This window comes from Megalops cyprinoides, chromosome 17 (assembly GCF_013368585.1).
Source record: "Megalops cyprinoides isolate fMegCyp1 chromosome 17, fMegCyp1.pri, whole genome shotgun sequence".
NCBI classification, from domain to species: Eukaryota; Metazoa; Chordata; class Actinopteri; order Elopiformes; family Megalopidae; genus Megalops; species Megalops cyprinoides.
In genome coordinates, this window is record NC_050599.1 from 4,940,830 (window position 1) to 4,965,332 (window position 24,503).

Below are 24,503 nucleotides of genomic sequence, written 5' to 3' on the forward strand. Positions count from 1 at the left end.
CTATGTAGTGTACTGTAGGTCTATTCAGAGCCTCTGAGATCACAAAGCAGCTCCCTGCCCAGCAAGAGAGGACAGAAAGCAGCAACAGGAAGTCGCCTTCATGGGGCAGGAAGCACAGATCAGGAAAAACGCTGCTGCTTATGTCACACCAACTATGGACGTGAGCCGCCAGTCCTAGGCCCTGCACGACCAGCCAAGAGAACCGGCTGGCCTTGCACTCTGTGGGCGCTTCACAAACACACAAGTAAAACAGGACTAAAACACAGGGCTTAAAGAGCGCAAATCTGTAAGCCCACCTTCTGAAATGACTTCTGGTGATTTCCCAAGAGCAAAAAAAAAAACATGATTACATCAAGATCGAGCCGTCCCAAATGACTGAGTGTATAAAAATACATCTGGAACCATAGCAACATACTATTCTGTTGCAGACTCTCCTTGGTTCGTTAAATGTGTCATCTTTAACATGTCTTTCACGGCTGTTCTGTGATCGTACAGAGCCAAATAACATTACAGGCAGGGCCTCTGAAATAACGGAAATTCTGAAAGTCAAGTACAGCCACAAAACCAGGCAGGACTACATCTTCACATGGGACAGTCAGAAAAAACATGGCTTCAAAATGAACTATATAAATAGTAGGGCTTTTCCATTTTGAAGGAAACCTGAGAAGATGTTGCTTAATTGCTTGCTACAGCATACAGTGACTCTGCTTAAAAGATCGTACCCTGCTAATAAACAGCATGCAGACCCACGCTGGCCTTCCTGGCTCCGGGTCCAAGGCAAAACCGCACACTGACACAGCATCAGTTCCCTCAGCCCTGACCCTGGCCCCAGCCATTCTGCGCAAAAAGCCTGAAACTGATCCAAGGTCAGTGGCTGGGGGCCCCCCCCTCCCCACCCCATCTGTCCGTACCTCCCCTCCCGCCTGACCTCTACCAGCACAACAACCCAGGTGAGGGCGAGACACCGCCACCATCTCCCAGCATGCCGAGGGGCCTGGAAAACAGAGCTCGGGAAAAACACAGAGGGGGAAAAAAAAAAACATGAAAAAGCCTGTGGCTCTGGGAAACCAAGCACAGCGTGGCGCTTCATAAATATTGTTTCCGGCCTTTACTCCTTATTGTAGGGGAAAGAAAACAAACAGCAGAGAGGAAAGGAAAACAAGCAGCACCCGAGAAAGAACACACCGTCAGCTCTTGTGCAAGAGCTGAGCGAGCGCACTCTGACCGCGGTGACGATAACGCAGACGCTGCCAAGTGAAGGATATGTTAAGGCTGCGTTAAGTCAGCTGGTGTTGAGCAACAGCGAGGTCTGCTCGCTCCGCTGCCCCTGCACGTTTTCCCCGCGGAGAGGAACCCGACCGGAGCTGGGCGGCGGAAAAACTGCCTCGCATGTGAAACTGCCTGCCGCTCTGAAGAACATTGACTTCTGCTTCCCTGTCTATGCCACACTGGGCACGGCACCCTGGGCAGCTCCACTCACCACTCCCTTCATTATCCACACGATCACAGGACTGTCTCCTAATCCAGCCCAGACTTCACATTACGTACATTACATTAGATTAAACTACATTCATTACCCACAAGATCAGACGACTGTCTCCTAATCCAGCCCAGACTTCACATTACATACATAACGTTACACTACATTACATGCATTTAGCAGACACTTTTTTCCAGAGTGACTTCCATCACAGTAGAACTGAAGTTTATCCATTCAAGTGAAATGAGCAACAGTGCCGGACCAGGCTAACAACACTCCCAGACCAGTCAAATGTATCTGTTAAAACAAAAACCAAGAGATAAACTACTGTCCTGTTTACCAAGGTTTTTTTTTATCTTCAAAAGTTCAAAATCACCAACTCTATTTAAATCTATGTTATGGTCAATGACGAAAGGTGAGAATAACAACTTATTATGTGCAAAATAACAGACTGCATAATACAGAATCAACAATATTGAATATACACATTAATCATCTCCATGATGTAAGCCCTGCAGAAAAGTCACTGAAAATCTGATTAATCATTTACTTGCAAAAATAAGCACAGACTTGCTGAAACTACAACAGAGGCAGTGATCACTCGCAAAAAGTATACATTTTCATTTTCGGTGATAACGGTCTGCAACATGACACAGATGTGAAGCCATTTAAAGAGGGCACAGAAGCAACTGTAAAGAAACTGCTTCCTCTCGAAGGTTTTGTTTCTCTGTCCATTAAATTGGAAGACACAGTGTAATCCTGGCCAGCACACAGGGGCATTACTGGTACAGGCCAGCCAGTATATTTTCCATGAATATGAGGTCATATGTCATTATGCAGTTGCTTACTAATTTTAATAGAATAAAATATTAATAAAATAAATTGGGTGCCAATACCCAGTCAAGCTGCATATCACTTTCTTCACACCTTATGAATCCTGTTAACATACCCACCTGCTGAATGTCACAAACACATACATGCACACACACACACACACACACACATACACATATATCACCAAACTATTTTTTTTATGGCATACATGTAAGTTTTCAATTATTCTGAAGATGAGGGAAATGAGATGGTTATGACAAAAATATTCTGGTGGTGGCGTGGATATTTCTGGCTCGAAGGCAATAATACAATAAAGACCAACATTTTGCAGGACAAAGGAAATGAACAAACCAAACTCCTTTATTGTCTGCTTATTTCAAAGAAAATGTGAAAGTCAAATCAAAAGTGGCTTAACGGAAAATACTGATCATGACACTAATAAAAACTCTGATAATAAAAATAACCATAAAGGCCTGGCTTACAGATATTCACAAATGATATTAAAATATTATTACAATGGATTAGAAACAAAATCAAATGGATTATGTCATATCTACTACAACATGGCCAGACATCATTCAGACATAGTACATGTCTTTTATTCTACTTAATGTACATCCAAAAAGTTTGATAAAAACATACTACATCATTCCTCAAAGCACACTTGCTGGAAAGAATTTCAATAAAAGTTAAACACCCCTGGCCTGTTTCCATAACTAATGTTTTTATTGCTGAAAAGAGCCATATGATTCTGCCGGAGTAAAAGAGTATTAACAGTGATAAAGTATAAACAGTCTGGGACAGAGTAGTAGATCCCAAAAGTGCTTTTAGGAGTAGAACGTAGTTTTAAGGAGATTCTCTTTCAAACCACTCTCAAAACTCATACAACCTTTCAAATGTCAAATTGACCATCAAGCTTTGCCTTTCCTTTGCCTTAGTAACTTCATATCTAGTCCCCTGAAGTTACCTTGTTTCATTACAGCAGTTTAAAAAAAAGACAGCTGCCAATGCAGACAATCCTAAAATGACTTCATACATTTTTTTTTCGCCCAGGATCACACACAATACGCCCACCGGCTCCAAAGTCAGCCGGTGCAGTCGAGGCAAAGGAAACACTTCCCAAACATCGCATTCCCATTTCCACTGGTATTACCCTCTTTAAATCCACCATGATTCACGGAAACCCAACTCAAAAGGTAAGAGTCCCAGCAACCAGCACAGGAAATTACTGTCCCGATTTCATTCAGGGGCTTTTCTTTTTTTTTTTTCAGTTGTGCTCTTGGTTCGCAGCAGTGCATTTACGCTTCAGACGAGGAAGAGCTCGAAATTGAAAATGTAATATGCTGATATTTTATTTCCAGGTGCTATCCGTTTGGAAACCCCCCCACCCCCACCTCCCCCACCCCCGCGGGCCAGCTGTGATTGACCGACTGCGCCGAAATCTCTCCGACTTAAATCCCCCTTCTCCGCGGTGCACCCCCTGACCCTATGTCCCCACGGCGCAAACCTGCTAACCCCGCCATCACGCCGCGTTCACGGCCATAAATCCTTTTTAATGTGTTACATTCCTCATATGGAAAAAAATAGGGAGGGACAGCGTGACCTAACAGTAATTACTGCCCGGAGAAAGGGAGAGAATGTTCAAATCTGTGAAAGACGTAAATTACTAGTATTTCGCAGATTACTAACGTGATATATAGTACAGTACACACTTTTCACCCAGTAAGCTTTCTTTGCTTTGGTAGCCATGGGAAAATCCAACAGTCATTTCTGTGTGTCTGAATTTACATTTTACATTACATTTATTCATTTAGCAGACGCCTTTTTTATCCAAAGCAGTTATCCTTTCGGTTATGAGTCCTGCTCCTTAACCACTATGCTACACTGCTGCTCATGAATGACTCCCCACTTCCTAGCATGGCTACCCAGTCAGCCTGTATCTCCGTGGACGGTACTTCCAGGGTGCTGTGGATCTTTAGTTTCAGGCTTTGCTGATGTCTGACATAATGGCGTTGGCACAGGCATAGGGGCCTCACTGACTGGCCAGAATTTACCGGTTCAGAGGAGCACGCAAAGGGGGGTGCAGAGGGTGCGCAATTTCGGCCTTTCCTCCTCGACGGTGATGTGCCAATCGCTTGGCTCACCTCATACGGACACGGAATTTCTTTCCTGTATCACAGAAGGCCCAGGCTCCACAGAGGACCCGGCTGAAGACGAGAATACCAACTCATTCAGCACATTACCTCAAACAGTCACCTCAGCATTAGCAACACAGCTGTTCCCTTAATGTAACCGCCTGGATGTTCGTTCCCTCTCCAATCACACCAGGGAGATATGTTTGTGCTGTGTTTTTCCCTCTCTCTCTTTGCACAAATAAGTAACTAACTATAACGTATTTGTTCCAGACCTGCCATCAAAAGGTTATGTAAACCGAGCCGCGGATGGGTCCTGGAGGCAATGGCCAGTGTGCAGACTGATCATACGCTCCATTAGACACCCATGAGCCATGAAGCGGCGCCCCCCCCCCCCAAAAAAGGGCCGAGCAGGTGAAATGACACCGCACCGGGGTGATGTGAAAACCCGGGCGAGGGGCACATGTCCTCGTGGACCCAAAAAAAAAACCATGCACAATGCCCTCACTCATCTCCCCCAGTCCCCAGCATGTCTGACCCCCTTTCAGCCCCCGTCTACCGGAGGAGTTATGTGTAGAACTTCCTGTCAGGTCGGATTCTGACATACCACTAACAAATGCCTTCTTTGAAATCGCAGGGGCAGCAGGCGACTACAGGAGGTCCTGTCAAAAGAGCATGTTGGAGTGGGGACGATAATTGCCTTGTTTTCGTTACCCCCCCATCCCCTCGGATCCTGCCCCTGTACAGTAGGAGAATGAAGGATGTTCAGGAGTGCAAGAGTTTTTAGGTCAAACTCGCACCTCACAGCACCTCTACCCCAGTGCCCCCCTCCCCATCTTTAAACACTCTAAATCCTGCATGCTGGCCCCTCGCTCTCTTCGCAGCCTCTGACCCCAGAGCAGGGGCTGTTAAGTCAACAGCACGCTCTGACAACCTGTTAACAAGCTGGCAAAGAGGGTGGTTACACAGTCCCGCTCTGATCAACGACCGGCTCGGCGAAACTCTACCCAGCCAAACCCTACGCAGCTCGAGACAGTGAGGCCCTGCCTGTCTGCACACCGCTCACACCACCCCCAGGGAGGAGGACAGGTCGCATTTTATCTAAATCTTTCAAATAAAAGCCCGCACCCCCACTGGACACCCACGCCGGGCCGGCTAGGCCCCCGAGCGGTCCGCGGGTTCCCCCGCAGACTCGGAGGAGAATGGCCCGCCGCGTCTGACTCCGATTACGCAAGCCCCCAGACGCCCAGCGCGCCAGCCCGCGGGCCTGATCCGCTCAGAGCCCCGCTTTTCATTAAACGGCGCACTCTGTCCTCCCTCACACCCACCTATCATCTTCAAACAACCTGTGTTTCACCGCCGGCTGCAAAACCGCCGGATCAGGGAAAGTAGGCCAGCGGCTTGTGTAACGAGTGCGCGATTCGTGTCTGACACTTAATGCATGTGCGGGGCTGACCTTTCCGGGCTTAAAACCACTTTGTGATGCCAGACCCTGTTTGCGTGCGCGACAACTCCGGTGTGCCTACTGGGGTTTCAGTTCATTTCAGCCTAACATGGAGGGCAATCGGCAGGTAGTTAATGCCACACAGAGAAGATCACCGAACCGGCAAAAACCACCCCGAGTGACAGACACCAAACAGTAACTCTGAAACGTACGTCAGAGGCACACAGCCAGAGAAAAGGAAGTGAATTTGAGCAGACTTCAAGTACAGTCATTACATACTGGCATAGAAAAAAAGCCTTAGTCTCACATTTTGGTGTTGAGCAACAGATCACGAGAGACTGCAGCTTCTCCATGCACACTGCATACCCCCCCCCCCCCCCCCCCCCCCACATCCACTTCCTATGGAAGATTATGTTCCTTTTCCGCTGACTTTGGGTTTCTACTCAGCATACCTCTCTACACTCTGCTCTCCGCTCCAACAAAACGTAACGTCAGTGAGCCTTACATAAAAAGCTAGCCAGCTAAAACATGGCTGACAAGATGATAACTTTGCAGCCAGCTGAGTGAACAAGCCCTACCAGGCTGGCGAGGTGCCTGAAGAATTCCCATAATGTAGCAAATTAACATATTAATAGCCCCATTACAAATGTACTTTGCCAGCTAGTGAGGTGGAATGGAGGCTGAATGGAACAAGCCGTGACGTGCCGTTTGAAATTCACGCACGTTTTCGTAGATCATTCTCAGCATGAAACATTCTGTCAGCGCGAGCGAGCTGTTAAATGACGCATCACTGACCTGTAAAAAGGACAGGCTGTGTGTGACCTGAGCGGTGACCTTTACCAAAGGGTCAGCGCGCAGGCAGGCTGCGTCAGCTGCGCATTTCTGCGCAGTCAGGGCTGCGCTGGACTGCCCCAGCTGCACCTCGCCTGTAAGATGTCAGCGAGCCGCTGGAAACCTCCCAGCCTGGCTGACTCCTCTCAGACACCAAGACGCATCTGAAACCCCCCCCCCCCCCCCGTCCACCCCAGCACCCTCCTGGCGGGACGGTAATTGGCCTGCACCTCCAGCTGCAGGCCCCTGGACGCCCACAGAAGGGGACCGGGAGGCACCCTCCCTGTGAGGTGACCCTCACGCTGCCCACCCAATTACACATTCTGCAGGAAATGTGGAGTCGCTCATTAGAGCGCCCGGCGGAGGCCGGAGAGGAAGTCCCGGCGAACGGGCGCGTCTGTGAGGGGATTAGCTGCAGCAGCCACCGGGGCGGGAGGGGGGAGCATGGGGGGCGAGGGGGGGGAGCATGGGGGGCAGGGGGGGCGGGGGCACGTCGCTTCCCATTTAACACGGAGCGGAGAGGACTTCCTCAGGAAGGGGTCACCTCTGCCATGGCTACACCACTGCCCTTTTCAAACACTGCTTCAGGTCTGGCCCGAGTCAGAGCTCAGTGTTCTATGAGTCATTACTGTTGAAGGGAAATCAAATAAAACTTCCCTCTCGAAGAAAAAAGGAAACTTGGTTTTCTCAGCTTCATTTTATAAACGAAGGTACTTTTTTGATTTCAGCATATCCGCTACGCCTACACTTTGCACAGTGTGATGCTATTAGAGCCTGGACAACACTTTCTGAGACAGCTTGGAGTCCTGCCCCTGAATCTGACAGCGCTCGAACCCCTTCCATCCAAACACACAGCTCCTAATGCTACTCTGTGCTAAGAATGTCACATCTACTGCGTAGTATTACAGCGGCTAATGTCATTTGTTTTGTTTTGTTTTCTGGAACTGCCACAATTTACTTTGAATTCAAGAACCAAAATTTAACAACTCCAACAAATGTTCTTCCTGCAGAAGAAGCCGAAAAATACAGGCTTCAAGTGGATACAAAACAACCCTTTCTGACTGCAATCCTCCTCCAGCTCTAGCTGAATTTCCATGCTGTTTGATGTGTTATGATGCCTGGAGTTAAGTACAGAACGCAAGTCGATCAAATGTAATTACTATACTCAGCGCTGGTCATATATCATACACTCAACCTTTGTTAGATATGTGGTGCAACCACAAAGAACCACTGTCTAAGGAAACTATCACGCACTTTTAAACACTGCAACAACCATCTTTCCTTATACACACATCCCTCGGCCTACTGAAAAAGTAGTTCATATTGTTGAAATTATTCTTAGTCTTGAATTGGAATGACCGTCATCTTTTAGACTTCTTGAGCAAAGAAATGCTCTTGCTTTGGTCTCAGAAATGACAGACTACATGTTTCAGGAAATTCCCATGCAGCAGTGGGCCAGTTATAATGGAATAACACAAAAAAATACGTGATACTTGACCAACAACTGAAAAAATGCAACTATTGCAAAAAAATAGCCAGGTACAGTAAGCAGACTGTCCACAGTCCAGTTCAAATGATGTAACATCTGCAGAGAATGGTGTAAGTAGGTTGTGACCCTATTATAACACATGATTTTTCACATTCCCGTCATCAGAATGAATAAGAGAAGCTGGGAAATCATCCAAACATTACATTAGAAGCTGGATTTGAGCACAGGGCACCTTAAGATCTCCAGTAATGACGGGCCTTTGAAGTGTGTGATGCATAATTAGGGGTCCATAGGGACGCTGTGTCTTACAGAGGGCCGGGCTGAGCGGTAAAGCTCTGTCCGTGGGGAGTCTCAGACTGCTTCCAGCGCCCGGGTTTGATCTGGGAGGTTAAGCTGCTCGATGCTGACAAACTGGCTCTCCTCCAGCAGCCTCCCGCCGCGAAACACACACACCGGCTCCGTCCCGCACCTGAGAGGGGGGCAGTCATCTCAGGACAGCGCCCACTCCCGACTGCATCATGGGGGGGGGGGGGCGTCTGGGCCGGCGCCTGTGCAGCAGTGCACCAAGGCACCTCCCCCAGGAGCTAGCGCCAGCCATTTCTAATTATGATCCCTCCGAATGTGCCGCTGTTCTAACTATAGGCCCAATCCCCCACCCCACATCCACCCCCCCCTCCCCCCCCACCCCCACCCGGGCCCATAACTCACCTTCACCTTAAACTGCAACAAACCTCTCCCCTCCGCGAACGTCTCGGTTATGTGGGGCTGTGGAGATAATCCCCCCGGCTGGCACCCGTTCCCCCGATTCATTGCCGGCCATTGTTTTGCCTGCTGCTTAGACTCCACAGATTAAAGCAGGATGTGAGGGGTGGAATACAGGCCACCAGGCCCATATGGTGAACGCGTTTGGCACGCAGCCCAGGGGGGCGGGGGGAGAGGCGATACTGACACTCCCCGGGGGGGTGAGGGGGGTGCAGAGTCACTGTGCCGCTTCTCAGACATGCTGGAACATCTACAGGAGGGTTATTTTCTTACTGAAAATTTGAGTCACTCCCTTCACACTTCCCATAAAGACTGTGTGCTAACCAGCGTTTGAAAACACTGTGTAACCCTAGAGTCCGCACACAACCCCCATCTGTGCAACACGCAATGCTTCCATTTCCTCACCTATTGGCAGGTATTGATTTTACGAATCAATAAAGTTACTGCCGCTTACTGCAGGAAAAGAAAATCTACATATTTGAGCACTCTTCCACAGAAACTGTCACTCTCCACAGGGGTTGCCTGGAAACTGAGATGGACTCAGCGGTGATCAGTGAGAGAGTGAACTGCAGGAGATGAACCATGGTGAACATGAGCACCCACAAACATGGATGGTTAACAGATGCTGGGGGACAAACTCTGATTGGGCCTGGCACAGGTTTGGGTGGAGCTGTAGTTTGGAGGTAAGCCACTGTTACTCCACCATCATGCTGAATATCTCTGAGTCATGCTGAATCAGGAACTCTGGCTGCCAACTCCTGGCACCTGTGTAACCCCAGTTAAATGTGACCCCCCCCCCCCCCCTCCCCCTCCCCCCCACCACCCCTCACATAAGACCCTCTGTGATGTCAAGCATTAACAAGCGCAGTGCCAGTCATGTGAGCAGCAGACTCCCCTGCCCAGCAATCACACAAATCATTAGCTCTGGTTCTGTTCTTCCCGGGCCTCACGTCGGGTCCGCTCCACATCTGGGCCCGACAAGAACTGAACTCCCAGAACGCACTGGGTGGACAGCCGCAGCTGGAAGGCATTAGGTTACACAGCGCCGTGTCGTCCTGTGGGACAGAGGAGGAGCCCACGAGCCGAGAAGCTACGGCTGAGGTCTGCCTTTCAATGATCTTAATCCCTAACCCCAATCAAAGCGGCAAGCGTGCACCTCACGGAAAGAGAAATCAAAGCCGTTTTTACTTACAGCACGACGGAGCGGTCTGCCGTGCAAGTCATGCTATGCCATTCCACAAATGCATATCTCCAAAATCTTTACAGCCACAGCTCACTTGGCAAGAACCATGCATTTGAACTTTAATTACTGCTATCATATGTAACATGTTAATGGTTAGCTTTGTGGGCATTTCAGGACTTTGTGGGAAGGGTGGAGCACTAAGGAGGGATTGTGATTGGTGGGCTGTCCTCCCTCCTCTCTTTAAGACTATACAGTGGAGCGAGCGTGGTTTTCATTTCTGTTTTTTTTTGTTATTATTTAACATTCAGTGTGTGTTTCGCGAAAAAAAGAACTGCCTTTCAGTGAATGTCATCATCTCCTCACTACAGTAGCTCAGACTGCACCCTAAAGAAGGCCGGCTTTGTGCCCAAACATTAGCCTTAATCCGCCTTGTATCTCGCCAGCTCTGGGTCTGCGTTTATGAGCACTGCAGTTTGATTCCGAACATCGCATCTGCAGAGACTGATCTGAGTGAGAACTGAAAATGATGAAGTCACAGAGGCGCTTTTCTGATGGAAGAAACAGAGTACAGAGCTGTTTTTTTTTTCTACGAAGGAATTGAGTCCCACCAGGCAGTGCAAAACGAACTGTTTCCCCTGCAGTACTGCTGGTGAACTCGGTGTTGGAATATTGCTGTGTAATTTTAGGATGTGTACAGATGCCGACCTGAAGCATGCTTATCCTGGGGAGACACTACTGAGCGAGAAATCACTCTAATCCAAACAATCCATTTTTGATACTTGAAGCGTCTCTGTGCACAGCTCCGAACCTTTCACCGAGGCGGGTGGGGTTACGTTTCCACGCAGTTTCTCTGGGGTCTCTCGGAACACGCACAGTGCTCTGTGCACAGCTCCGAACCTTTCACCGAGGCGGGTGGGGTTACGTTTCCACGCAGTTTCTCTGGGGTCTCTCGGAACACGCACAGTGCTCTGTGCACAGCTCCGAACCTTTCACCGAGGCGGGCGGGGTTACGTTTCCACGCAGTTTCTCTGGGGTCTCTCGGAACACGCACAGTGCTCTGTGCACAGCTCCGAACCTTTCACCGAGGCGAGCAGGGTTACGTTTCCACGCAGTTTCTCTGGGGTCTCTCGGAACACGCACAGTGCTCTGTGCACAGCTCCGAACCTTTCACCGAGGCGGGCGGGGTTACATTCCACGCAGTTTCTCTGGGGTCTCTCGGAAGAGACTGGAATCAAGGAATGCCGTTTGGTGCAGTCTCACCGTAGTAGTATGGTGTGGTGGTAGGGAGCAGGGCTCGTAACCAAAAGGTTGCCGGTTCGATTCCCCGCTGGGGCACTTCCATTCTTCCCTTGGACAAGGTACTCCACCTTGCTGCAGTAAATGTCCAGCCGTGTAAACGGATAACATGTAAAACTGCAACCTACGAGCGTCTGCTAAATGACAATAACGTAAGGTAGGCTAGGGCTTTATTAATGCATCGCCAGCTCTATCAGCCAGCAGGCTTATGAACTCTTAATGCTATTTGTCCACCACGTCTGCAGCTGTCCCAGAGCGTGGCCTCAGAAGCACTCGGTGTGGTCTGTTTACAGCACCTGGAGAGCCGTTTTGGAGGTGAGAGGGCTACACGGAGCACCTCTCCGGGCCGTCCTGTGAGGGGCGGCCCCTGATCCGGGCTGCGGCGTCTCTGTTTGCCCAAGCCTGTTTCTTTAATTTCCTCTCGCAAGGGCTGCAGGTATGGGGTGATGTTGACAATCAGACCCGGCGACCAAACACAGGCGTGTGCATCGGGACCGCGCGACACACGCACACACGCGTGTCCCCCCCCCGCCTTATTTACATTATCCCTCGCTTATCTCCTAGCAACCTTCACCCCGGCTCAATGTCACGCTAACACGAGACACAGATCAAATGGGCTGTCAAACATTAACCCGCCATCTGCTTACAGTTCAATGTTTCTGGAAAGCCGTGAGACACGTTTTTCTGCACCCCCCCCCGCCCCTCCAAAACCTCACCAGACTTGGCCCCCAATTCCCGCTATCATGACTCTGTTTCGTCCCAGAAAGGAAAACGATACAGACGTACACAGCGCAGATAAATATCTCCAGCCCACAAACAGGCATGCGGTCTTTCTTTGGGAGAGCAGATTAATTCTGAGCAGAGTGGGAGTGTGTGACTCCCCAGCATCGGGAGAGGGCTGCGGTCTCAGTCCAGCCTGATATGGAGAAAGATTCTTCTACATTACATTACACTGTTGCCATTTAGCAGATGCTCCTATCCAGAGCGACTTCCGTATGTTACAGTGGTTACGTGTTATCCATTTATACAGCTGGATATTTACTGAGGCAATTCTGGGTTAAGTACCTTGCCCAAGGGTACAGCAGCAGTGCCCCAGCAGGGAATCAAACCAGCAACCTTTTGAGTATGAGCCCTTCTCCTTACCACTATGACACACTGTATTTTTTGTAGGGCGGCATTCTTCACCCCCTCCAGGTTCTCGTTTCCATGGGAACGATGCCCTGGAGAGCCCACCGTGCCAGTGCCCTGGCAGACCCCAGACCCCATCCATCCATCTCAGTCAGGAGACCTGAGGTCTCAGTCACAGAGACCCTGCCCCAGAGAGGGGGCTGAGGAGGACGGCCACGCCCTGGGGGGGCTTCTATTCCCCTTTTCCCTTCGGAGCCGGAAAGAAAGCCCCCCCCCCCCCCCCCCCCCAAAGCTCAGGCTCCAAACATTTGAAATCTGAGTCTGGGTCACAACGGCACGACTGGCTGCACCACTACAGCGGGCAGGAAAACGGTGTTAAAACGGTGCCACTGCCTGTATATCACTCAGTCATAAAATGAACAACAGACTCAGCACATGATACGCTTAATTACACAAGGGCCGTCCTGCCCTTTGCTGATTAAATTTCACTTGTGTAATTATGCTGACTGACGCTCTTACTGTAATGATCATCTGTTCACTGCCTGTTCACTTCAACCTGGACTCTCTGCTCCAGGGCTGTTTCTTCCTGCCTGCCAGATGATCAGATCTTTTTCATTCCAGTAATTTCCACCAGAGGGCAGTACAGGTGAAACCCATGCACACAGACACAGACACACACACACACACACACACACACACACACACACACACACACGCATGCAGTACACTTGTTTTCCATTTGCACCATTGAGAAGCTCAGTGGGAACTCTCAGCGAAACTGAAATAATATTATGAGTTTTGGCTATGAAGGAAAACTGTTTTTGACACGGGTAATGTCAATATTACTCTACAGACTCAATTACATTACCATGAATTAAATTACATAGACTAAATTACTGTTTTCTTTCGTATTTTGTTCCTTGATAAACATTCACACGATCAAGCCCTTCCCTTCTTGAAAATCACACTCATTTGACCTACAATAACTATCCGTGTTAACCTTTTTATGATTTAATTTGAAGCAAGAGGTGATGACTGAGCAAAAGCCTAATACATTATTATAGAAGATCCAGACAGTGTTTATTTGAAAAGCTCTTCCAAAAATGTTTGCCAGGCCTTTCACAGCTGCTGTAAGGGAATTATTTCTTCAGGATGCCGGGCATTCATGCTGAGAACACACAGACACAGCTGTGTTTGGCGCTCCTTTAGCACAGCACCCATGTGAAGGCTAACACCATCGCAGAAGGCAGCCCCGAGTGGCTTTTTCTGCGTTGCCTTGACGCCCCCCTGACATCTCACGCTGTGATTGGCTGCTCTTTCGTCAGGCCTGGCACAGGGGCACACACGGGCACATGCCCCTGTGGCCAGGACAGGCTCCACCCCCCCACAGGAACAACTCACCTGTGGCCCGGCAGCTCCTGAGCGGCCAGCCCCACCCCCTCCCACCTGGTACTCTGACCCAAGCAGCCTTCACTACCAGCTGACCTTTTCACTTCAGATAACGGGCTGAAGAAACCCAAGCCCTTCTGCTGTGAGGCCGCTTTTCTCCACAAGAAGTAAAAAGTCTGCCACACTGTTTTTCAACATTCCTGCGAGAAACCGAACCTGAAAAACATTTATTTTCAGTTTTAGTTTTTTGGGAATCCTTCACTTGTGCCCAATAAGCCTCACAGCACCCGCCCTCCTTACAGCATGGCTGTCAGTGGGACAGTCAGGAAGTGGAGGAGAAGGGCATGAGATCTCACTGCATTACAGGAATTCTGCTTTACAAAAGATCACCTTATCTTACCGGTGTCTGAGGAAAACTACCTATCGCTTCAGTGAAATAGTGTTTAATATGTCAACCATGTCTCTGTTAGCGCGGGCACTAGCAACGGCAGTGGGGGTGATAGTGTAGCATAGTGGTTAAGGAGCAAGACTCATAACTGAAAGGTTGCTGGTTCGATTCCCCGTTCAGGGAATTGCTGCTGTAGCCTTCGGCAAGGTACTTAACTTCAGTAAATACCTGTACAAGAGCTGTACAAAGGGATACCATTTTAAGAAAAAAAAAAACTGTAACCGATGCAAGAGCATCTGCTAAATGGCAATAATGTAATGTAATGTAACAGTGTTTGTGAGATAAGCAGAGCGGAGCTTGTTTGGGGTTTACCGCCTTTCCAAGGGGAAAGCCAGGCAACCACCTCAAAGCTGAGAATGCCCTTAGATAAGACTGACCTCAAAGCAGTGATCACCAAGTGCCTACCCTTAGAAGGGTGGGTGCTCTCCATGGAAAGCCAAATTCTTTTAAAAGTGAAGAAGCAATATAAACAAACCCACACAAATTGTACAGCTCTGAGTGGTCCTGTCCACTCACATTGCAGTTAGTTTACCTACCATGATAAACACACACCATTTCCCCTAGCACTTATCAGGCATGGTACAGCAACCCTGTGAGATCAACAGCGTTGCCGCGGTGGATATTCAAATGAAGGTACTCTGGCTGGCTGTGAAATTTGTGCTTTACAACTGAAGTCTTCATTGTTCTGAAATGACTGGCTGGGGAAAAAAATAATGGCAGTTTCACTGTGCAATATGTGATGCCCTGTTACAAAGGATAGGTAGCCCATTTCCAACCCTTCACGTTTAAGTTTTTAAACACCTTTAGTTCACAAGCTCATAAATGCCTTTAGGCTGTTGCTTTGTTTGTATTCTCGGTTTATAATCGTCGACGTATATAGTTTGTCAAGCATATTATGAAAGTGATGTCTTTGTTATTCTTAACATTATCACTGTGGTTACACAAATTTCCGTTCCTGTTTTTTACGCGACCTTATGTCCTCATAGTTCGCTTTTCCAAGAAAAGGCCTTCTGGAGACTCGAGGTGTAAACAGCGATGTATGACTCTGCAGTTAGCAATGACGTCATGATGCAGAGGGAGCTGTCAGTCACCAGGCGGCTCGCCAGTCACTGACGGGACGTGTCCTGACGTGACTCTCCCTCTGCCTCCCTCCGTCCCTCGAGGCAGAGACCAATGCGTGTCCTCTGACGGAGAGGAGGCCTGCCCCCCCCACACAGTTGCGGCTGAGACGGGGGGGGGGGGGGGGGGGGGGGGGGGCGCAGTGACAGCATGCGCTGCACCAGGATCATCGTCAGGGAGCCTCGCACGATGACACCCCTGCGGCGACCTCCTGCACCCCGGCACTCCCTATTAGCCCTCCATTCGCCCGCGACAGTTTGTCTATCTCGGCGGGTGGGATTTCAGCTCTGCTTTGGGGGGGACGGGGAGGGGGGGCAGGACTTGGGGCCCTGCGAAGTCCCAGCACCCCATCCCCCCCGCCTCCCCCCATAGAGGGGAAGGTGGAGTGTGCGATGCTAATTGGATTAAGAGGGACCTCGGCGGATTTTCGCTTTTATTTTGACAGCGCTGTGAGATCTTTAAATGCCGTGACATAATCCTGTCTGCCCCCATGCAAAAAAAACCTGTCGTCACTGGCCTACATTATGACCCGCTAACCTGCAGTTTGCCCACATTGTGGGGTCACATTTTAGCTTCTGGAGGCCATGCGGCTGGGACAGGGTGCCGAAACGTGGTCCCTGTGGTTTTTATTAAAGCGCTTAGGGGAAGGGTTTAAGGGAACCCAGTAAACAGCCTCCCAACAGCAGAGTGTCCATGTGCAGTGTCTGGCTGTGTGTCCAAACGGTTAACTCGCTTACAGGTCTAACAGCTTCAGCAGAACGTTACTCAAAAGCCAGGCTGTGCGTCAAACACTTAGAAGGGAAAAGGAAATCAGGAAACACAAGTGACTGCGTGTAATTATTCAAGGAGTAACTCTATTCATTCTCCAATCTAAGCTGTTGGAAGGCAGCCATAGAGAGGGAGAGTTTCGAAAGGGACTGGAGTATGCAGACGACAGACTCTTCACTAAAACACAGCAGACGACAGTCATAATGCGCTCCAGGCTTAACACAGTTCTGTTATCATTGCCACTGTGCAGTGATTGTTGGAGTTGACTTTATTCATTGTGAAAGGTTATATTCTAAACAGGTTATATAGAAAAATAAAATGATGACTAGAGCTATTAATTAGAAAATATTCCAATAACTAATGTTGTAAGTTGTTAATGTTTGGGCATTAAATTCAGCATGATTGCTGTTAAAGTGCATTCTTTAAAATTCTGCCAAGAATTCCTCAAATGTTAAATTGTAAAACACACCTTCAGAAGCAATAATAAATGTTAAATGACAAATAAAGAGAAATGGCTGTGCTTGATGAAATACAGAGAGCTGGAATGCAAGGGTTCACCCAAACTCCAGATAACATTAAACTTCAAAGCACTCCTCTAAATCACTTCCATTCAACCATTAGTAATTTATCAAACTAAAGTGATGCTGTGCATGGCACATACAACACCATTCTACATGCCTTCCACTGCCTTCTCAGTAAACGTGAAGAGGCTTCTAGAACAAAGCTTGTTTTTAGCAAACCTGTAGCTGTGTCGTGTCCTTAAAGAAACTGCAGCCTAGAGCCCATCAGCTAGTAGACTTTTATGGTCCATTTTACTGTAACACTAAAGGATTGAGAAGAAGGTAAACACAATCCCTTGTGGAAATGGGAATTTGAACATTTGTTGCTGACACTGTACTCTCACCTTCCATGTATTCCTACAAATAAATAGTTTTATCTGCCCGAGCAGAAAGCAATAACAAACGTATCACCGAACACCAATGTGCGTTGATCTTGGGTGTGCCCAAACATGAGCAAACTGGCAGTTTCTGTCCCGATAGATGAGGCTGAGACACACTGACTCGGAATCTCCTCTGTGGGGTAAATTCTGTGCTCCTGGTTACGCCGTTAACTCTTTCTCGACTGCATTTTAAACTGGCCATCACCTTTATCTCGAAACATTAGCTGGCAAAGTTCCAGTTTCCAGTTAATGGTGTTTTGTTTATTAACCGCCAGAGCCTGTGCACCACATTTCCCCTTAAAGGAGGAGAGGAGAGGGTCATAAGAGGGCAGAGCGGCTGAAGGCCCGCACGCAGGGGGGGATAACTGCGTGGCCTCAGCGAGATAACGAGGGTTTTCTGCTGCGTCCAGATACAGGGGGGTCACGTCCTGACCGAGGGGCGAAGCACGGCGCACTGAGGGGGCCGCGAAAGTGACAGAACAATGCTGATGTTTTTGGAAGAGCTGCACCCTGTCACCCAATCCTCTCCTCGCGCCAAGATTCCGCGTTCCGTGTTCCATGTTCCGTGTTCCAGTCAGATCTGTGACAGGTTTCCATTCACCTTTCACATGCATTCTTTTACCCATCACTGACTCTCACAGAGATTATCAGCTTCATTTCTCACAGACTCAGTGAGGTCTACCGTCCAGCCAGTGACTATCGTGATGAGTTTGACGTGGTGATCTTCAGTGTAGATGTTGCCGTGCAGGAAACGTACATATTTTTGGGTCATCCGGGTACATTAACCTCACAAACCTCTCCGGTATGTGCAAACATTCCTCACAAGGAAGGAAGAAAAGGACCATTAGTGTGATGTATTTGTATTTAACTACACTGGATGTCGAAATATCCAGCCTTCCTTTCCAGGACAGTGCTCTGTGCCCTGCCTTCCCACCGCCAGCTCAACGTACACTTCCTGTTCCCTGGACACTTCCTGTTCGCCGGACACTTCCTGTTCCCTGGACACTTCCTGTTCCCTGGTATTGGGAAGCCAAAGGGAGAGTGGCGTGTCATTCGCAGGGCACAGGATGCACCGTGCAGGAAGGGCGATCGTGAGAACGCGTACCTGGCCCTCATCTCCGGCAGTCCATCACACACGCTACACACCAGCATCGCCGAATTAAGGCCAGCATCACCCACAAAACCGAAGAACCTGAGAGGCTGCGCAAACACCATGGGACCTCTGCTCTGGATGCCTGCTGTTTACACAGTATGGCCAACATCCATCAACGCTGTATGACATCATAATCATCAACTTCACAAGAAGCAAGAACTTCTGTTAAACCCTGTCACACCTTTTTCAGTGCAGTTTACAAAAACATACTCAAGATTCTGAATTCCACCCCTGGAAAGACAACACAGAATTGTATGCAGACTTTCTCTATAGGGGCATGAAAACATAGGTGCCAAAGACAGGTGAGCTCCTGCCGATAAGGACACATGCCAGCTGACCTTACCTGACACGGCCGCACGGTGAGCAACAGGTTTGCCTGCTGCATGCATTCAAACACACGGGGGGAAACTGCCGCTGCGGCACCTGAATTATTCCCGGCCTCCTTCACCCACCTCGCGTCCCGCAGACGTATCAGATCACCCGTTCGCTCGTTTACTCAGTCAACTGCACACAGTGAGAGGCTGCCACTGAAACGACACCTGAGATGCCATATGGTTAAACGACACACCGTGATTGGCTGTGCCCTCCTGGGTTGCGTTTGGCTGGCAGTCTGACTGGCTGGGCGACGCTTCCTCAAGGTGAGACCTCTGACAACTGCAGCGGGACTGAGGGGGGGGTTGGGGGGGGGGGGCAGGCGGGGGAAAGGGGGGGGGGGTGGAAGGATGACGACAGCTGGACTGGAGGCACACTGATGCAATCCCAGCCGCGCATTTCACTCGCGAGAGACCCCGGGTGCTCCTGCCTCACTCCCATCGCACTGCCAGCCGCCAGCACACGCGGAGGAGTTCAACCAGAAAATGTGCTGCATGATGCAACGAGACTTTTAACATGAGCTCTCTCGCCCAGCCCCACCCCTTCCCCCTCCCATTTCTGATGAAACAACTGCCAGGGCCTCAGCCAGGAACAGATCAGGACATTCCAGAAGAACTCCGCCACCTTTAAGGACCTTTAGCCGGCGTGACTCGCAGCTGTACAAAGAGTTCTGAATCTGCCAGATTTGCTGAATGGCAGCCGTGTGGCGTAGTGGTAAAGAGCAGGGCTGGTAACCGAAAGGTTGCCGGTTTGATTCCCTGCCAGGGCACTGCTGCTGTACCCTTAGGCAAGGTACTTAACCCACAATTCCCTCAATAAAATATCCAGTAATGTAATGTAATGTAATATAATGTAATGACCCCGTTCACCAGGCGACACCATAAATAACACGGACCCTCCCCCATGGCAAGCAGCCCAAGACAGAATTACTCAAACTTCCTGCTCCCTCCCCCCCTTTCTACACTCTAATCTCCTACAGTAAGCACTGCCAGCCTGCACCAGTGAGATGGTGAGTGCAGGACCAAAACCAGCCCATAATATCAACTTTACATGGCCTTCCTCCCTGCGCTGCCCCATCCCCCCCCCCCCCCCCCCCCCCCATCCAGCCGTTGAAGCTGATACCATCAGCAGCAGGTGGCTGCGGACACAATGGATGATCTGGAATTATTCATGCGCAGAACCCTAACCCCTGACTGCTGCTGTAGAGAAGAAACACACACGTACACACACACATACACACACAGAGGCGCATATATGCACACATGCTACACACACACACACATACACACACACACAAGCACACGCACGCATGAACACACACACACAGAGGCACATGTATGCACACATGCTACACACACACACACACACACACACGCGCGCGCCTTGGGTAAACGGCCACTTCTTTTCCAGTCGGTTTCCATGGCGTTCACCTATTCAAGCGGCAGCGCTGACCTCCCCTCTTGGAGCAGAATGAACCAGTAATGGACCCTTTACCCCGAGCTATTGTCCCAATGATTGCCTTCCTACAGAGAGCCTTGTTTTACAAGCCTAATAAAGACGTCAAATCAACTCTGCTCCGGATTACAGTCACCAGGGGAGCTGGTGGTGGTCTGCCTGTGCCCTGATCTGAGGGCAGGCCTTCTGGAGAAGTCCTGGAGCGTCTTTCTAATGAAGATTGCTCGAGGTCTGTAGACACTGTGACAGGACATGGTGGGAAGGCTTCCGGCCCCTGGAATGCACATGGAGACACAGCACCGAGGCACAAAGGCGGAGCGGGAGAGAGGGAGCACGGCGGCTTCCTCGGCCGCTTCCCAGTGAGCGGCAAAGCCATCGATCGCAAAACAGAAAGCGACAATAACTACATAAGCGCGAGCCGCCCGGCGATCTGCTCCCCACGCCCCTTCCATTCGAGGACCTGTCAGGGGTCTCTACATACTGCTGCTGCTACCTGGTGTGCCGGTCTGTCCCCGGTCTTCTTCCTGTGCTTACCAATTTAAGAATCGCTTACAATTAAAAATAACAAAGCAGTGTACATTTTGAAAATAAAAGTCAAATAAAGACACCTGTAATGCCAGGGCTTGCTTTGCGTTGCAACTGCTTCCGACTCACTGCAATCGGACATTCGTGCCTTAGCGTTGAGTTAAAGGTCAATCACAGTGATCTGCTCCTATCTGTGGCCAAACAAGTGACTTTCATCATCAGTTTCTTTGAACCTCAGATTGGCTCAACAGGACAATAACAATCTACCTAGGCTAATACAACTCCCTGTAATCATTATCCTCTATCTTTCAAGTGACTTAATTTAAAAGGATGTAGGCAGTAAAGCATTCTTCAAAACTTCAGAACTATCAGTATTAGCTCATCATATTTTGCAGATTTATTAATCAGTAATCGCATTTGTGTTTTGAGAAACTTTTTCAGTTTTCTTTTTTTTTTTTTGGAATTTCTTTTATAGGATAGATGACGTTGGCATACCCCTTCCTTACATTCGACAGCCTAACTGCACCATCATATCCTTTTCCCCACCGATCCTAAGGAATGCTGTGTCTGTATGTCAGATACGCCTTCCGCCCAATTGAATGTTTTAAAGGCATACTGTTTCTTTAAAGCAGACATTATGTGGACCTTTTTGGCGTTTCCTATAGAACATCATAATGACCCTGAGGTCCCCGTGCTTAAGAACACATGAGGATGGTAAACTGGCCAAATAGGAAAACGTATGACATTTCCGCTCTTGGTTTTTTAACACCAGCTCAGAGGTTCCTCTCGTCGCCGATTACACTGGTGAATTTTATGGCCGGAATTTAAGTCCCCTTAACACACTCCGCCTAAAATCTGGGGTGTAGCGCGTATCTTTGGCTTTGTTTTTCTTTCTGTCTATTCCACCAGGATACGGACATTTAATGACAACTTTTTCTTAAAGATATGTTATTCACATCATTCATTGGTATTTTATCTCTAAGTTAAGCAACATGGGGAATGTCTACGACTTGAAATCAAGAATGGAGTCCTTACTGTAATCAAAAGTTTCAGTTGTTTCAAAACATGTGTAAACTGGCTTTCAACAGAGTTCCTAACTTGGCATTTGAAACTGTGCCTGTGTGCCCATATCAAAGGTTTACCCATTTTAGCTTATATGATTAACTTATATTTAGCTTACTAGCTAACACGCTGAACGTGCCCAGATGTTCTCCTTCCCAAAAGCGGAGCAGGGAACCATTCAAAATGTGATAGCCAGCTAACGTTAGCCACCAGAAGGAAGCGGAATCTTTGTGTGCATTATTTTGCATACTAACCTACTTCATACTCACGCTGCTCTACTACACTTTCAACTTTACAAATGGAAATCAATTTTTGCAAACAGACGTGACGTGCGTTGAACTTTTCTGACGGCCAGATGAGCCCACGTGGAGACTGACCTGTTTTGAACCTAAGCTCCTTGTCGTCTTCTGAGCCGAACTCCCGCAGGAGGGACACGAAGAGGATGCCGAAGGCGTTCTGGATCCCGAACACCGATCCGTTGCACCACATGGCGGCGAGCATGACTACCCATCCCCAGCCTCCTTCCGGAGGCTCGAACTCTGTCTCGGCGGTCCCATGGACCTGCTCGGAGGTGGTTAACTTGCTCTCCCCGTTCTCCTTCTTCTCCTCCTCGTTCAGGCGCTTCTCTTCCGCTCTCTTCTCGTCGTCCTCCTCCGCAGGCTCTTTGGAGATGGTGTCTTTCGTTGGATCATATTCATTGTCCATCATGTTGTTGCCTTCTGTCATCTCTTGACTTTATGATACGAATACCGTTGAATACACCGTGGAGTCAACCAGCTGGCTTACTGATTTAAGGGGCTTCTTGGCTGGTAAGTATTGCGCTGCAGCTGAGATCAGGTAGCTAAGCTCGCTAACGTTTCACCAATTCCTGCAGAAAGCTGCTGTAATGCCGGGCTGAGATTCTGCGAATCTTGTCGGATATTAGCTATAAACTGCGCTGCCGGCTGGTAACTGTCCTTCACAGCTGTCTATAGGGCTATCTGCATTTCCCTGCGCCGCGCATTTCCCTATACTAAAAAGTAATACTGTGAAGCCACGTTCTCAAACAATCTCCGTCTACCGGATCCAGATAGCACCAGTGCAATAGTCGACCCCAATTGCCCGTTGTAAAGTGACAGTCGTGTTGCAATATTGTATAAATAGGTATGCGGGGCGGAGCGAGTTCGCATTTAGCAGGTTTCCGCCGCTGATTGGACGCGCTGCTGTCTTTTAACAGTAAAACGAAGGCCTCGCAATGCAAAACGTAAAGCCAGCGACTGTACTTAACTGTGCATGTGCAACTGCCTTACTGCGGTGAGCGAAATGGACTATTATAACTGCAGCGAATTCAATTTAAAAGGATCCCCTAACATTATACAACATTGCAGTGTCTCGTTTACAAACATTTAATGAGATTTAAGTAAATATACTTAGTCACGTGTTCTGTGTAAAGGTAGTGTAAGTTGATAATGCTGGTAAACAATGACACTACTATTTAATGTTTTCTGAACCTAACCTTGAGTGAGTACCTGGGTACACTATAGCTGAACCTAATTAATCAGTATAGGTTTGTTTGTGGTTCATGACGTTTATTTAACATTTTGGGCACTTCAATGCCTCGCCTATATAGGTTTCTTTGCGGTTCATTACATTTTTTTTTTTTGATCAGCTTGGACCAGTGATGTGTTAGCCTCGTCACATTTATCCTTAAAACCAAAATGTGTTAATATTGTATTAGTAGCCAATAGTGCTCCAATCGTAGAATTCTACAAAGAAGCTTTAGTTAACTGTCAATACTTGGCTAACTGATATTGCTAGCTACCTAGCCGACATGAGCATATCACTAGTATTTTCAAGAGAAAAACTAAAGGTATATAAAATCTTATGAGACTCAGGTCCAAATCTCAACTTTACTGGCTTAAGTCCACAGGTAAGACAAGCAGCCGTGTTTGAGTCCTTGCTTTGGCACAGATCAGAAGTTGAGCGTCCAGAGCCATGTTACGTTAGATTGGGGGGATATCTCCGTCCACGTCTGATGCACCTTCAGCGACCTCTAGTGAAAATTAAAATAATGGCAACATAACCGTAAGGATTATTTGATGGCTGCGCATTATCAGAGAATAATTTGTACCCATAGATTTTACAAGCAACTAAGCACTCAGTCATGAATTCAGGCCCATGAGAGGTGTTGTCACATACGACCTTTAACAGTGTCATTACTGATGATTATGGCTAAATGGCTAATGATTATCAGTGAGCAATTACATCTGGGAATCTGCTGCAATATGGTGGAGCAGGTCCCTATACAGCTTCCAAAAAGGACAGTCAAATTCTAGGAGACCAGGAATTCAGTCGTATTTCTGTGACCAATGTGGAATTCTCTCCCTACAATGTTTCGGCTAAAAAAATACTAATCAGGGAGGTGAGTACTTTTAAGAGCACACATTGACAAAAATATGCAATAACACTGCAAGTTAATTTCATAACAATGATGTATATTGGAAATGTATTTGACAGTGGCAATGCGTTGCTGTAACAGTGATAGCTATATACTGTAAACCTCCCTATGTCGCTAGCCATCTTATTCATTTTAATAAAATGGTATCAGTAAAGCACAACATAAGACAACACTCATGTTCATAGACAGATGACAATAGCTTGCATGACATTCTTCCCCAAATCACTTTGGTTCACACAATCCTAAGATACGGTAT

At 48.3% G+C, this 24,503-nt stretch overlaps 1 protein-coding gene across 1 annotated transcript in view; it reads right to left on the minus strand.

The window, feature by feature from the left end:
* slc16a10 (solute carrier family 16 member 10) overlaps window positions 1-22,907 on the minus strand; it is a 42,808-nt gene extending 19,901 nt beyond the window's left edge. The window contains exon 1 of the mRNA XM_036549580.1: window positions 22,188-22,907. Within this exon, the coding sequence (XP_036405473.1) occupies window positions 22,188-22,536 (349 nt within the window). The 5' untranslated portion in view covers window positions 22,537-22,907. The remainder of the gene's footprint in view (window positions 1-22,187) is intronic.
* Window positions 22,908-24,503: the final 1,596 nt, after the last annotated feature.